This window comes from Larimichthys crocea, chromosome I (genome assembly GCF_000972845.2).
Source record: "Larimichthys crocea isolate SSNF chromosome I, L_crocea_2.0, whole genome shotgun sequence".
Taxonomy (NCBI): domain Eukaryota; kingdom Metazoa; phylum Chordata; class Actinopteri; family Sciaenidae; genus Larimichthys; species Larimichthys crocea.
The window spans coordinates 21,499,141-21,514,678 of record NC_040011.1 but is presented as its reverse complement, the minus strand read 5'-3'; the positions used below and the strand labels follow the sequence as shown (position 1 = coordinate 21,514,678).

The 15,538-nt window shown below is 40.7% G+C and overlaps 1 protein-coding gene across 3 annotated transcripts in view; it reads left to right on the top strand.

Annotated features, from left to right (window-relative positions):
- shtn1 (shootin 1) overlaps positions 1–15,538 on the top strand; it is a 39,498-nt gene that overhangs the window by 5,043 nt on the left and 18,917 nt on the right. For all 3 annotated transcript variants that reach the window (XM_019276551.2, XM_027286402.1, XM_010755661.3), the window contains exons 4-5: positions 5,333–5,427; positions 12,519–12,687. In XM_019276551.2, coding sequence (XP_019132096.1) covers positions 5,333–5,427; positions 12,519–12,687 — 264 coding nt within the window. The remainder of the gene's footprint in view (positions 1–5,332; positions 5,428–12,518; positions 12,688–15,538) is intronic.

Sequence of the window (15,538 nt, the reverse complement as noted above, 5' to 3'; positions counted from 1 at the left end):
ATGAAATCATACAATCTCACAGAGTAAGCATTACTGCCAGTTTGTCTCAGTGGCCAACCGCACCACAACAAAAAATCCCCTGCAGCTCTCAATCCTTTCCGTCTACAGGCTGCTATTGCAAAAGATATAGCTGCAGTGTAGAACATACTGATAACAAAGTGTACTTGGCGAACATGTACCAAGGTGTCAAGCTTCAATGGCATACACTAAGTTCAAGGTTCAAGGTGATCAAAATGTCAGTAGCCATTGCATTCACTAATGTACGGTACCTGTCTACTGCTACATAGCCCACAATGGTGAGTAACTATCTTGTATCACAAGTTCCTCTAAGGTGACTCAGTGTACAGGAATTACAAAGTAAATAATAAAACAAAGAAACAGTGTAGCAGTTTATTGAATGAAGTCAATGCATTTTCCCACATGCCACAGGGAGTACCGTTCAGTCTATGAACACAGTTGTATAGTGTTTTCGGGGATCTGTGGCATTACTTGTGTATCTCTAGTGTCGTGTCGTATACCTGAGACATTTTTTCTGTGTTCCAAGCTGGTTTGAAAGATGTAGATATGTATATGTCTGGACTGTGTATAATCAATGCGCCTGGCTGTAAAGCTGGGGTTATGGTTGGCCCAGTGCTGTAGCAGTGAGAGTGACGTCATTTACTCACAGTGTGTAGGCTCCACAAGGCATTGTGTTGTTGTGGAGGACTGCTTGCATCTTTTCGTTTTTAAAAAACCAGTAGCTAATAGAGAAACTCAGACACTAGACCAACCAATGATGTAACTCGTTCACTCAGTCAACGTCGTAACTTCAAGAGAGTCTAATTTGTATGGGGCTCTGTGTAAAACTGACCACTCAGCTGAGTTTGTACTGTAGTCTTTTTGATATAGAGTCATATGAATAAAACCATTCATTCTTCTTCTAATTATTATTTGTCAGGAACCAGACTAGGACACAGGACTCAGGCGTAGAGATGGTGTCAGAAGAAAACAGCAGGCTTTATTTAGTGGCAGCAAGGTACGCCTCTTACAAAGTGATGAAACAAAACGGGCTATGAAAAAGCTATGAAAACTACGGCTCTAAGGAGAGCAAAGTAAACGGCTATGGAAGGTAACAAAATAATAATCATTCCAGTCGGAGGAAATACAACTTACACTATCTATGACTACAAAAACACTGGTTCAAACAAAAGACGCTCCAGCCAGAGGAAAACCTAATAAAGAAATAGCTAAACTAAAAATCACTCCTAAAACTGGAGGCAGACTAATCTAAGGGCAAGAAATAAAAGTCACTCCTAAGGAGGAAAAACAAAAGGCTGAACTGAAAATCTAGCACTAGAAAAACTCTAAACTGAACTATCAAAAATACAAAGCAAAATCACTCTTTCGAGGATGCGCTGAGGCGAAAACAGGCTTGAAGAAATACTTGGGCTGTGGACTTGGGTCAAGGGCTGTTGTGGACGCACAGGACGAAACACACTGGCAACAAGACAAAGGGAGACGCAGACTATATGAACACATGGAGGTAATGGGGAACAGGTGGACACAATCGGGAATCAGTGAAGACAATCAGACCGGTGACACATGAGGAAGGGCAAGTGAACTGAAACGAGAGGAGAGTTAATTTTCAAAATAAAACAGGAAATGACAAGACAGAACAAAAACCCAGCTTAGCTCCACTGCGGTGTGACATTATTATTATTATCATTCTATTTAAATGTAGTTTTCTAATTTCTATGTAAACATTCTGATAAAACATTAAGACACATAAAAGTGATATGAAATCAGCTAATAGTACCTCATTACCAACAGTATGTGTATGTATGTCTTTGCGACAACATGTGTGCTGATAAGAGAACGTGTTCTATTGTTCTGGAATGATCAGGGCTGTACACATGTGAACAGGGACACAGATAATGGTGTTGGAATAGCACTGTTGCTGCTCTAGCTTTTATCACAAATCTGTTTCCAAACACTACAAATGTGTTTCAAATGTTTTGGCCCAGCGTTCAATTTTCCAAAATGATTTTCCTTACAGGTTGAATGCATTGCTATGACCACTTTAGTGAAGACAGAATTCAAAATAGGGCACCACATGTCAAAAGATAGAGCAAATAGTTTGTCTTTGTAACAGTGACAGTTGTGTGGATTTTCATCTGAATAAATCTGGCCTGTGCTCATGTATTCAGTGATTCTCCAGCCAAAACACATATTGTGTTTGACTTCCGCTTTAATAGAGGCTGCCTCACTGTGCCAAGCAGCTGCATATTAGGACCTATTACGTGATTTCATAGCTCTTAGAAAATTGCTCCTATTCACAACGAAACGGCTGGGGATGGGGCGGCAGGGTTGGTGGTGGTTGTGGTGGGGGGCGGGGGGTAGTGGGAGGACGGGAGAAAAAGCCCCCAACACACAATCATGCCTTTTCAATTGCCGATGGCAAGGTTGATGACAACATGACCATTGTGTTATAATGATAACACCACAAAGGCATCTGCCCCCCTCATCAAGGCTTCACAGCGGCTGCAGATACAATTTAATTCACTGCTCCGTTGGCGGCGCTGATACCATTATGCAGCACGTCGGCACAGGGGTAATCACTGTCTTTCCTGAGAGGAGGATGAAAAAAAACAGGCACAAAAAAGAGGGGGAAAAAGATGGAGTGATGATGATGGGGAGGCCGAAACTTACAATTAAGACTGCCAATTCTGACGTGTCAGAGCCCCCCGTTGACTTGTGCTCATACACTTTCAGCACTTCCACTGATGTTTATTTACCATGGCTACCAGTAATTATAATTAACATGTCATTTAGTTCAAGGCGTCCTTTCGTAGGTTGCTGAGTGCGGCCACGGCATTATGGAGACAGGCAGAGAACGGAGAAGAGGCAGAGGATGAAAACTGGCAGCTAAGTGCTATTGAATGACTGATGTCGAGGGCGCTGGAGGAATGCAGATATCGCCCGGCACTGGCGTTCATCAATTTCTTAATTAGGTGTCACTGGGGGTAGGAATTGCCCACAGCAATGGCACTAATGCTTAATTTCGTCCTCACTCAACCACAATGTTTAATTAGATAAGTGGTGGGGAATTCTTTAAGGGCGTTCTTTTTGTATCGAGGTGTGATTGCAGCTTAAACAGCATTACAGTTTGTGAGTTGTAATTTTACCTGATTTTTTTCAGCTACCAAGGTTTAGTTAAAGCTACACAAATCAATATTTTTCACAGCAGTGGTCAAATGACTGTGTGTAACGTGAAAGGTGTAACTCATACTGACTCCACGGGAGAATTATCACTAACACTGCAGTTCACCTCAGTTCTATCTAGGAGTTCCTCTTCATTTTCTTTGTTTTAGTCTGAGTTATTTGTTAGTTTGTTTCCAGCAGCAGCAGCAGTATGCAGCTGCTTTCAATAAAGAAGCTGAGATAAACTCACTGTACAGCAGACAGACAAAGTGCACACGTAGCTGTTAAACGTCATTGTTCATCAAATCAACTCGTTTTGGACAACTTTGAAAGTTTTCAACTGTAATTCCATACAAGGTTTCGTCAAAATATGTCATATATTGTGTTTTCAGCTTTCAGTCTTTGCTAACTAAAGATCAAATACAGCTTTAATAAATGTAGATATGTAAATCTAAAATATTTTAAAATACCTGCAAAGACTATTCAGAGGATTTAATTTCAGGCTGTAGTTTCTGTGTGTTAAACATATTTTGTATACTTTCATAAATATACACTTTGTTGACAAAAACTCAACGCCTGTATCATATTGATTTAACCCCTTTTAGTGATTTATCAAATCACATCCACTGTCCTCGTCAGGTGGAGTGCAGAACAGTTGCTACAGTAGTTTAGCATTAAGGCTTAAAGGCTAATGTTCTGTTCACCCTGGGTTAAGTGCAATATTACATGCATCATTGCTAAGCCCACATACAGTCTAAACTATTATTCACCATCATGCTCTAAAGTTGTTTCCTGCACATATTCAGTCTAAAGTGAATACACATTCATCCTGGCTAATGAAAATGAAAGGGTAGGGAAATGAATCTGAATAAAAGATACATTGGTAACAACATTTAGTTCACTTCCTTTTGAATTCATATTAATACGATGCACATAGGTCACTCACCACCGAGGCTACTCAGATGGCAGATACAATAGCAAGAATAAATATACTTCAGTGTCAAGTGTTACTGCACTCTTATCTCAATGAACTGCGAAATGAAATGAGAAGTCACAGGTATGCACCCACTCATTTAGAAAATCCTAATCATGTTCTTTGTTTCCTTGATGGAATTTTGATCATGTTGAATGGTGACTTTTTAAGTTTATATTGACATGAATGCAGTCTTTCAGTAGAATTTTGAATGCTGCTTTTCATATTTCATTAACATTGTCACATCAATGAATGCTACTGACTAGTGGGCTTCTTAGCCAAAGGCCACAAATTGTGAGATGAACATGCATCCATTTCCTTGTCTCTGTATTAATCTGTTCATTTTCTTTGTTGATTGTCAGTGGTAACTGTGTGTGTAACTAAAATGCTAGTGAGTTGCAATAGAGGTGAAATGATTGTAAATAAATGTAGTATAAATAAAAGAATGTAACAGTAAGCATAGTTAGTCAGCATTGTATTTAAATATTGTACTTTTTTACTCTACATTTATTCAGCATAATTATAGTTAGTAGGTAATAAATCTAGATTTACATGCAAAACATATAATGAGGGGGTGGTGTTTAGCTCAGTTGGTAGAGCAGCCGCTCCATGTACAAAAGCTCAGTCCTTGCTGCAGAAGCCCAGGGTTTGAATCTGACCTGTGGCTCTTTCCTGCATGTCATTCCCCATCTCTCTCTCCACATTTCCTGTCACTCTTCAGCTGTCTCTATCAAATAAAGCTTACAAAGACCAAAAAATATAAAAATAATAATATAAAAACAAACATATGATGAGCTTTAGAAATGAGGCATTGTTACCAACTGTAATATGCTACTTGCAAGGTCATCATTAATCAAGTAACTTAATATATAATATTGTAACATGCACAGGCACTATTTTTGCACATAATTATGTATTTTGACTTAATTACACTATTTATTTTACTGTATTAATTTGATGTATTCATTTAACTGTTATTTACTGAATGTAAATGCGTAATGATCTATGTGTATATTATTTTTAGATAAGATGAGATTGGTTGGTTTATAGATGTTGTTAAAGAGGTCCAAAATTAGACAGGGCCTTAAAATAGTGGTTCAGTGCTTTTCACCAAGTCATAAAGTTGAGGCTATACATAGATAATATTTTCTTTGTCTTTAATTGTATTTTTTTTCTTAGTCACTCAGATGGTCATTGAAGAGGTCAGTGCCATTCAGGAGAACCTGGAGATCGAGAGGACATGTAGGGAAAGTGCTGAAGCCCTGGCTTTCAAGGTACACTTTATCTTTGGACAAGTTCTGTCATACCATCTGTTATTTTCTGTTTACTGACATTGTCTAAGTAGGCCTGGATTCAGGTGTAATAATAAATGTGATCAGAACCAAGAAATTGTATCTTAAATTAGAACAATGATCCAATCAAAATCAGTTGATTTAGCTACATAAATACTACAGTCTCTAAGCAGCTTTCTAATATGACTCTGGACAGTATATTCCAGTAACCGTCACTTTGACACATTCAATCTGTATGTTGCAATCAAAAGCACTCTGTGGTCCTCCAGTTCTGCTGCTGTCCTCCTCCTGTGCTTAAGGTCTAAAATTGCATTGAATTCTTTTGATTCAGAGCACACGTTTTTGGAGTCCTTGCTAAAATGTGAGTTGTGATTGAGAGTGGGGGAGCCTGGCACATAGTGATTTTGCAGCCCACTGGTGTTGAGCTTATCACTGTAATCATTTCTCATTCAATTTCTGGACAAAAGCCCTCACTGTCCACCTGGTTGGACCAGATTCTGGGCAGTGGGAGGCTGAGGGAGAATTATGGTGAAGGTCGACTTTCAGGCCTTTTTTCTACCAGTTTCTCAGCCCTCAGTCCTCTTCCCTTTGGGTTGTTTTTTATCCTCATCTTACAGAGATGACAACAGAGATTTTTACTGTCCCAAATGATCATAAGGTATCTGAATATGTTGGCCAGGTTGTTGATCAGTACTACTTGCATGAATATTATCAGGCTGGCTGAGATTTCTGGCTTTTGAAAAACTTTATCTTCTCTCCCAATAACCTGCTACTAACCTGCTATCACTCAACACAAGGTTAAAAAGCTTGACCTTTAGACTAAGAAATAACAAATGACAATGCTGTTAGAATTATTACTATTACAATATTCAGCATGGAAATATATTGAATCTGTTCACATGTTCTTGAAGAATCCAGTTGTAGGTTAAGTTTTGTTGTCAGATATAATCATACAGGAACAATTATGGTGCGCTGTCTTATTTATATCAAGAATAAAGAAATGAATAATGATTGACATACTCACAAAGTTAGATCTAAAGGAATTGTAAACACTGATACTCCATCAGAGTCAACTCCGTCAGAGTCAATTCCGTCAGAGTCAACTCCGTCAGAGTCAACTCCATCACTCAACTCCGACAGAGTCAACTCCGACAGAGTCAACTCCGTCAGAGTCAACTCCGTCAGAGTCAACTCCGACAGAGTCAACTCCATCACTCAACTCCATCCGAGTCATCTCCATCAGAGTCAACCCTGTCAGAGTCAACTCCGACAGAGTTAACTCCGACAGAGTCAACTCCATCACTCAACTCCGTCAGAGTCAACTCCGTCAGAGTCAACTCTGTCAGAGTCAACCCTGTCAGAGTCAACTCTGTCAGAGTCAACTCCGACAGAGTCAACTCCATCAGAGTCAACTCCGTCAGAGTCAACTCCATCAGAGTCAACTCCATCACTCAACTCTGTCAGAGTCAACTCCGTCAGTCAACTCTGTCAGGTTTTATGTCTGACGGAGTTCACATATAAGCTGACGGAGTTGACAAATCCACAATAACCGCATATTATACTATTTTCAAACATTTGTCCCAAACAGACACATCTTCCAATCAGATGCTAGATACTGTGACATAATAGAAGGGCTTCTGAGCACAGAATGAAGTGAAGCTCAGCTTTGCAGTGGGGCTCCTAGAGGAAATCAATGTGGAAGTTGATCATTGTGTCTGTCAGTATCATTCTCTGCTACTTCTTATCAGTTATCACAATTATATCAGTTATCACACATGCAGAGTTCAGGAAGAAATCCTCAACATCTTGTGTTATACTCTTAGAAATATTGTAATGGCTGTGTCTTATCTTCCACTACTTCCACTGGACATTGATTTTGTCTGCACAAGGCAGTGCGAGATGTTTTAAACATCTGGGTGTAGGAACACACACTGCACCTTTAAGAGTCAACACTGTCAGATCTTCAACAGCATTGTCAGATGTATGTTTTTCTAATTCTTTCTTCAGTTTTTGTTGTGTAAGTAATAAAGGATCATCAGATCTACATCCTCTTGTCTTATTCACTTAAAGATTTTTTTCTTTAGTGGCAAAATAAAAGATGCAATTTTTTTTTTTAGAAATCTGTGTGTTCATAACAGTGTGAAATTAAGCCTTTAGTTTATATATTATATTTTATTGCATATCAGAGTAACTAAACACTATTATAACTTAAGATTCTTGTTGGGCTATTATAATTATATGATTATATACTTTTAGTGTGTCTGATAGAGTTGACATAAATCATGTTTTTAAGGTAAACATGTGAATTTATTTTTTAACCTCCAGCCTGCACCTTTACATGGTCAAATAGCACAGGTCTTTATCTACATGAACATATAACTCTAATCAATATAGTGTATAGTACATTTTCAAAAAAAGTTTTTCAGAAAAAAAGTTTTTGTCCCAACTCTCAAGAATCAGTGAGTGAAATATATTTTTGCAAGACACTACAATTTTCTTGTCAATAACTTATGACTCTAGGAAAGAGTGGACAGTTTACAGTTTATTTCCAGAAATCTCGATAAGGTTTCTGCCTCAGTATTTAGTTTCTCCAACCACATATGCAAAAAAAAAAATGTTTCATGGCCTCATCTATCCTCCAGACACATGCATGAAACATGTTTGTTTTTGTTTTGTTTTTTTTGGATTTTTTCTTTTCTTTTTTTTTGCCTTTTCAAGCTTTATTTGATAGAGACAGCTGAAGAGTGACAGGAATGTGGGGAGACAGGTCAGATTTGAACCCTGGGCTTCCGCAAAAAGGACTGAGCCTTCACACACGGGGCGGCTGCTCTACCTAAACCTGCTCTACCTGCTCTAAACACTGCCCCTGAAACATGTTTTTTATTATAAATAAATCCAGAAAATCAATGGGAGACTCCAGATATCAAACAAATGTAAAACTATCTCTAACCTGTTTTGTACATGGTGTATTTATGGCCAAATGAGCTTTGGTGGGCATTGTTTCACAAGCATATTCTAATAATGAATATTAGCAACATTTGAGTTGTAGTACTTTCTTTGTCGTTGTACTGTATGGATGCAAATGTGCAGGCTTGGAAATTTCAGTGTGTGCAAAGTGAATATTAAGCCACTGGTGGCACAGAATCAAATGTAATGAATTGTCATTGCCTTGAAATGTGGGAGATGATTTTGTGTCACATTTCTTTTCCTACTGACTCAGTGCAAGAATTGGCCTCAGAAAAGATAATGTGTCAGGCTATGTCCACTGAACAAGGCTGCTAAGAGGCAGCAATAAACTAGCCCACTCCTGCTATGCCAGCGGGAATTAATCTATTTGTTGTTAAGAATATACTGGCTAAAAGCTTGCTTCATGGCAGTCTGAGTGACTACTCTCTTTCAACCTTCATTTGATGTATTTGCTCTCTTCTGCTCGCTGCTTCTTTCATCCTCTTCTTCCTTGATTTTAAAACAGTTTCCAGAACTAGAGCTGCTCCTGCCTTGCTAATATAGCATGCTGTACGAGCACTCACTGTGGGGGGCAGAACGACCGATAGTCCTTAATTAGCCATTCCCGAGAATATATCCATACATCTGCTATTCACTTATTTCAGTTGAAAGCAACACATCTGTTTACCATTAATCCATAAGTACTTTGAATGGAATAAGGCTGGAATAAGTGACATTACCTTTTTGAGCAGTGTTGACCTTTCAATAGCATTTCAGGAATATTGTAAAGTCACAATTCTTAGGGCCAACTCACACCGGACGCGGAACGGAAGCGGAACGGCACCACCGCGGTCACCGTAGCAAATAGAATCCAGTCTAGTCAATGAGAGCACTCACACCGGGCGCGGATCAGAAGCGTCCCAGAAGCGGCTCTCCGCGCCACGGCGCGAGCTTTCCGCAAGATTTCTATTTCTTCCGCGAGCCGCGGCTGAACCTCGTAAATTTCAACAGAGCACTGCGCACCAGACAGGAAACCGGGCCTTGAATCAACGTAATAAACTTCCGCCCCCTTTCAAAATAAAACACAATACTCAGTTCATGTAGCTTTTTACAACTTCACATCAAAGTGACGTCATGACCGGTGGCACCAGGTGATCAAAGATCGATCAAAGGGTCTCAACGAGAGACTAATTGTTGAAGTGGAACAACACACAATCATTTATGACACAACAGATGCTTTTTATAATCTGCTCCACGTCGGAGAAGCAAAGTCAGCTGTTTGTTGTTGTTGTTTTCTTTATACACTGTTTATCGCGGGGTCTCGGGTATGTCCAGGATTCTCGCGTGATCTCGTGATCTCGCGTGAATACGGCCGGCTCGCTCCGCTGCCGTTCCGCGGCTGATCCGCGTTCGGTGTGAGTTGACACCGGGCAAAGTACCGTTCCGCTTCCGTTCCGCTTCTGTTCCGCGTTCGGTGTGAGTCCCGTGTTACACTCAAGGCCAACTCACACCGGACGCGGAACGGAAGCGGAACGGCACCGCCGCGGTCACCGTAGCAAATAGAATCCAGTCTAGTCAATGAGAGCACTCACACCGGGCGCGGATCAGACGCGGATCAGAAGCATCCCAGAAGCGGCTCTCCGCGCCACAGCGCGAGCTTTCCGCAGGATTTCTATTTCTTCCGCGAGCCGCGGCTAAACCTCGTAAATTTCAACAGAGCACTGCGCACCAGACAGGAAACCGGGCCTTGAATCAACGTAATAAACTTCCGCCCCCTTTCAAAATAAAACACAATACACAGTTCATGTAGCTTTTTACAACTTCACATCAATGTGACGTCATAACCGGTGGCACCAGGTGATCAAAGATCGATCAAAGGGTCTCAACGAGAGACTAATTGTTGAAGTGGAACAACACACAATCATTTATGACACAACAGATGCTTTTTATAATCTCCTCCACGTCGGAGAAGCAAAGTCAGCTGTTTGTTGTTGTTGTTTTTTTATACACTGTTTATACGCGGGGTCTCGCGTACGTCCAGGATTCTCGCGTGATCTCGTGATCTCGCATGAATACGGCCGGCTCGCTCCGCTGCCGTTCCGCGGCTGATCCGCGTCCGGTGTGAGTTGACGCCGGGCAAAGTACCGTTCCGCTTCCGTTCCGCGTTCGGTGTGAGTCCCGTGTGAGGGTGTTAACATCAGTTTATTACTCATTTACATTTAAATCAAACCAAAAATACATGAGGAGGTGTTTCCAGAGGAGGACAGACAAATTGAACTCTATTAATTTCTTTGTACCCAGTGATATTTCCATGGCCACTCTGAAAGCAGCTAAAGTTCAGAGCAATTCCTTAACTCCTCAACATTTTGAATTAAAAAGCAACCAGAGGGTGTTAGCAATTTACAACTAGTCAAATCAGAATGTTTTGTGTTGAGCTGTGATCACAGGTAAGATGACGGGACCGTGACTTTATAATGGTGACCTCCACAGAGTGCTAAGCCAATGCTATGTCAGCCTTGATTTGTCTTAGTATGTAATTTCACATGTACATCTTTCACGAATTGTAGATTATTATCAGAAGAATGTGATTCCATGTTATATATTGTTGATTGCATTTCAGAAACAAGATGCCGTCTGAAGGGCATCATCAAAAGATGGAATTGCTGCAATCTGCTCCCACCAGGATGCCATTAATAAATGTTTTTTTTATGGCTCGCCTCTTCTATCTCTCGTCTTTTTTCTCCTCTCCAGGCACTTTTCTTCCTCTGGATGACACCAAGAAACATGCATAATTGACATCCATCTCCTTGCCATAGGCTTCATTCATATTTTACTTAGTAATGGTCTACTTAATTGGTACATTTGACCATCCTATTGATTGAACTTTAATAAATAGATTGGCCATTGTGGCAGTTTAGTATGCATTCTTCATGTAGAATATGCAAAAAGAAAAAACGCCACATAAGAATACGTGTTAGAAGTGATAATGACACAAAAAAACACAATGCACAGAAATGCAAGATGTAAATACATGTCACATCGGAAAACTGTGATTACATCTAAAAGGAGAGATATTCACTGGCTTTTTCTTCGTCTGCTTGTGCTCCTCTAATAATGTCTGTTTTTTCACACCTTATCATTGCTTTTGCATGTGTCCTGCCATTATGACTGATTGCAGGGCCAAAGAAAAGAGGAAATCAACAACATCTCATCTGCCTTGTCTGTTGCTCTGCTACCTTATTTTCCACTACCTTAATACAAAGCACGCGTGTCACTCCATGCAGATTTGAAAAATGAAGGTGCTGTAAGATGCGGGCTCTGTCACTTTTTGTTGGATTCATGTCATCTGTTAGACAAAACGTGCTGAACATGCCATAAGTTGTGCATTTGTGAGTTGTTTCTGTGCACCATGTAATCTCACATTGAGGTATGGTGAGTGTATTCATCCTCTTAAGCTAAATTATTTACACTGAGGTGTATTGTCATGGCTGTGAACAGTTGTAGCTGCTGATTTCCTCTTCATTAGAGTCAGATGTTTAATCATGTTACAGAAGTAGGCTGTATTTTTCATAAATATCACTCACGTGTAATTTCAAGATTCACAATTTTAGGACAAAAAGTAATTAATTAAATACTGTATATTAAACATATACAGTAAATACTTTTTGTAGGGAAGCAGATGCAAGATTGCAGTTCTAGTTCTCCCAAGGTTCCGTTATTGTCAAAGATAGATATTGGGTTTGACTCAGTGGTTGTAATGGAATAGAAAGATGCCACTATGCTTAGATGGCTCTAAACCTCGGAGTCTAGGCGACAGGGGATTTCCGCCACCTTCACCTCATGCTTGTTTGAGCAGGAAAGATATTAACCAACATGACCCTGTGTACCTGCATGCATAAGGATGTAGCAGTAATACGATCACTTAGATCTGTTTGTCAGAGACAATTATCCTAATCCATATGATACCATGAGACTTAACAAAAGACACACCATTTATTTTGTCAACAATAAATTTAAATAGATCCCTCATTTTTAAAAAGATCAAATGTCTCCGGTAGCTCTTTGAAATAGTGTCCCATATTGTGCCGTAGACATCAACGTTCACCCTTTTTTGTGCCTCACTGTAGTTGAACCGTCAGAACCATTCTCTGAAGAGGAAAAGCATGATGTTGCTGTCCCACCTTAGTCCAGAGACCATCACTGAGATCAACCTCGATGATGAAGAGGAGGAGAGTGAAGAGATACATGCAGCTAGCACAGTCTGTCTGTCCCCTCAGTGCAAGACCACCATCTCAGGTACAGTATGTCTGCAACTGCACACTTTCAATTGTGAAGTATGTCACATATTTCTGTCTGAATGATACTGAAAATATTTTACCCCAAATTACTTCCGAAGGCCGGGCCATGCATATGAATGGCTAGCTCCTCAAACTGATGAGCAGTTGGCACCTTGCATGGCAGCTAATGCCATCAGTGTATGAATGTGTGTGAATGGGTGAATGAGATATGTAGTGTAAAAGAGCTTTGAGTGGTCAGAAGACTAGAAAGGACATATATAAGTACAGTCCATTTACCAGCTACAGTTAGTTTATCCACATCCAAACAAACAAACTTTTCTCAAACATTTATAGCATTCTTTTCAGCCTCAATGCTTTTAGCAGGTACCATCCTGTCTGACAGCACAGTTCCTTCTTTTATCACTACCTGGCACCACTCATTGATAATAGGCAGCGTAGTGCCTAAACTCCAACATCCTGTTTGACAGTTGGATGCACAACTTGCCTAACCACCACCCACACTACAGATTTAGTTACTTCACACATTTACAGTAGTAGCAACTTAAAAGTTCCCGTTCAAGCTGAACGCCAGCTGAATGGCAGCCGTCTTCCAGCTGACTTCCAGCCGGTTCCCTGCAAAGTCCCGGGAAAGGAGAGACCCCCCTCCTTCTCCCGGGCGTGTCTATTTTTTACTGTAACTCCACCCATTCGTGTAATTACAGGGTATGACCAGGAGATGGCGCTTCTCTCACAGAACTTTTTTACAGTTGTTCTACCTGGAGATGACGTAGCTTACACACCTCGTTAGCATTCTCGTTGCTCAACCTTTTGTTTGCGCTTACAGTAATGGGCTTTTTGGTCTCTCAGTGTCACAGATCACAGAGCGGAAAATGCAGCTGGTTTGACTACTGCATACTGTACAGTAGCCGTATAAATGAGCGTGTACTGAATTGAAATTAAATTTAAGGTGTTTATATCTAACAGTCAGCATTCACCAAATCAACAACATCTAGGCTGTTCTGTCTTTACTAGCGGTGGGCCGTTATCGGCGTTAACGTGAGACTCTTATCAGGCGATAAAAAAATATACCATAATCTATTGCAAAGGTTCGTCCAGCCTCTCAGGTCGCTTTTTTTTACTTTTTACTTTTTTCTCTTTTGTTCGTTTTTTGTTTCTTCACTGTAACTCCGTGGAGTCCTGATCTCTATAGCAGTTTAGAGAGTTTTGTGCTTTTGTCATGTTTTCGCTGTGGTTTTTCTTGGTGATTTTTTAAATGCCCGCTTCCACCTGGACAGCTGCCTTTGTTTACTCAGAGAAACAGCTGATCGCGCTAATGCCGGCCGGCATTGGCGCATCAGCTGTTTTGATTGGCGCAACTAATCTATGGCCACCACTAGTCTTTGCATATTACAGGAGCGTCTCTTCTCTTGTGTTCGCGCCTCCTCTCGTTTTATTGCAGGTAAACAACAAACTAACCCTTAAAAAAGTTACAAAAAACGGTTCGGAGTCTCAGGGCTGCCAGGCCTGTGTGTCAGACCTGCAGATACAAGCGATGGTTTATTTTTTAATTAACAGTTTATTTGGAGGGGAGGGCTCGTTGTTGTTGTGGCGACATAGAGCTGCAGAGAGAGCGTTTGGAAGCCCTTGTTATGCAGGTATTTACTGTAGTGCACGCTTTAGGCCAGGTAAACCAACAAACCTCATTAGCACTCATTGTTTGCACTTGATGGGCTTTTTGGTCTCCCAGTGTCACAGATCACAGAGCGGAGAATGCAGCTGGTTTGAGTACGCATACTAACAGCAGCCTTGTGATTGGATGTGTTCATGAACATGAATGACTCCTTTTCATTTTCGTCCATTCCATAGGCTAATGGCGTAAATGGAAAGAATATTGAAGTGACCCGAACATGAAACTACGAAGCAACTGGTTTTGCTGGACTTTATTCCTAATCTGGAACACAGGCTCCTGTGGCCGTAGCCAACGGCAAAAAAAACAATAAAACAAGGCAAGCACAGCAGCATATAACATTAACACATTAGCTACTTCGTGCCCCTCATCGCCATGGCAACTGCCATGACTGACAGGCTTCACAGCCCTAACAACGCCACCCCCCAGGCGTCACCCCATACACTGCAGCCTAACTACTGAACACAACTCAACAGCCACAGTGTATACACAAGCCCGTTACAAATATGTATGAAATAAGTGAAGTATGTTTGGTCTTAATAAAGTTTGCAGATATATGTTATGTTTTTAAATCTACATGGACACCATGTTTATTTCCACTATGGCCTCCCTCCATTATAATAAACACGGCACAGCTTTTTAAAGTCCAGAGAGAAGTCTGTTGCAAAAGTCCACGGTGACTCTCCTTTGCCAAAACGTCTGTATGTCCTCGACGAGCGATCCTGTTTTGTGCCTGGCTTAGCCTCCTTGCGAATAAGTCCTTTCTGGAATGCCTAAATATATGTTTGATGGTTTCGTAAGCTTAACTGCAACTTTATTAAAACCAAAATACTTGACTTATGTCATACTTGAATTCACCCGTAATTCTTTCGATTTGACGCTTATACGCCATTTACCTATGGTCACTGTTTAATCAACAACATCTAGCTATTTACGGACGTTCGAGGGAGTTTTCCTTTAATAACGCTTAGTTGGCTGTTCTTGTTGCTGCTGCGTCAACTGCGTTAGCTATCACAACTTTTTTTTTTTCCATCAACTGATCCGCTGATCAGCTTGCATCAGCTCACCCGGCGTAAAATACTGTTTCAGATGGGTCTTTAGACAGTCGACGGTGAGAGCGGAACATCACTGCTCTCCCCCGTGACAATGAGCATTGCAGTGGTTTTAAACAGACGGCTTAGGG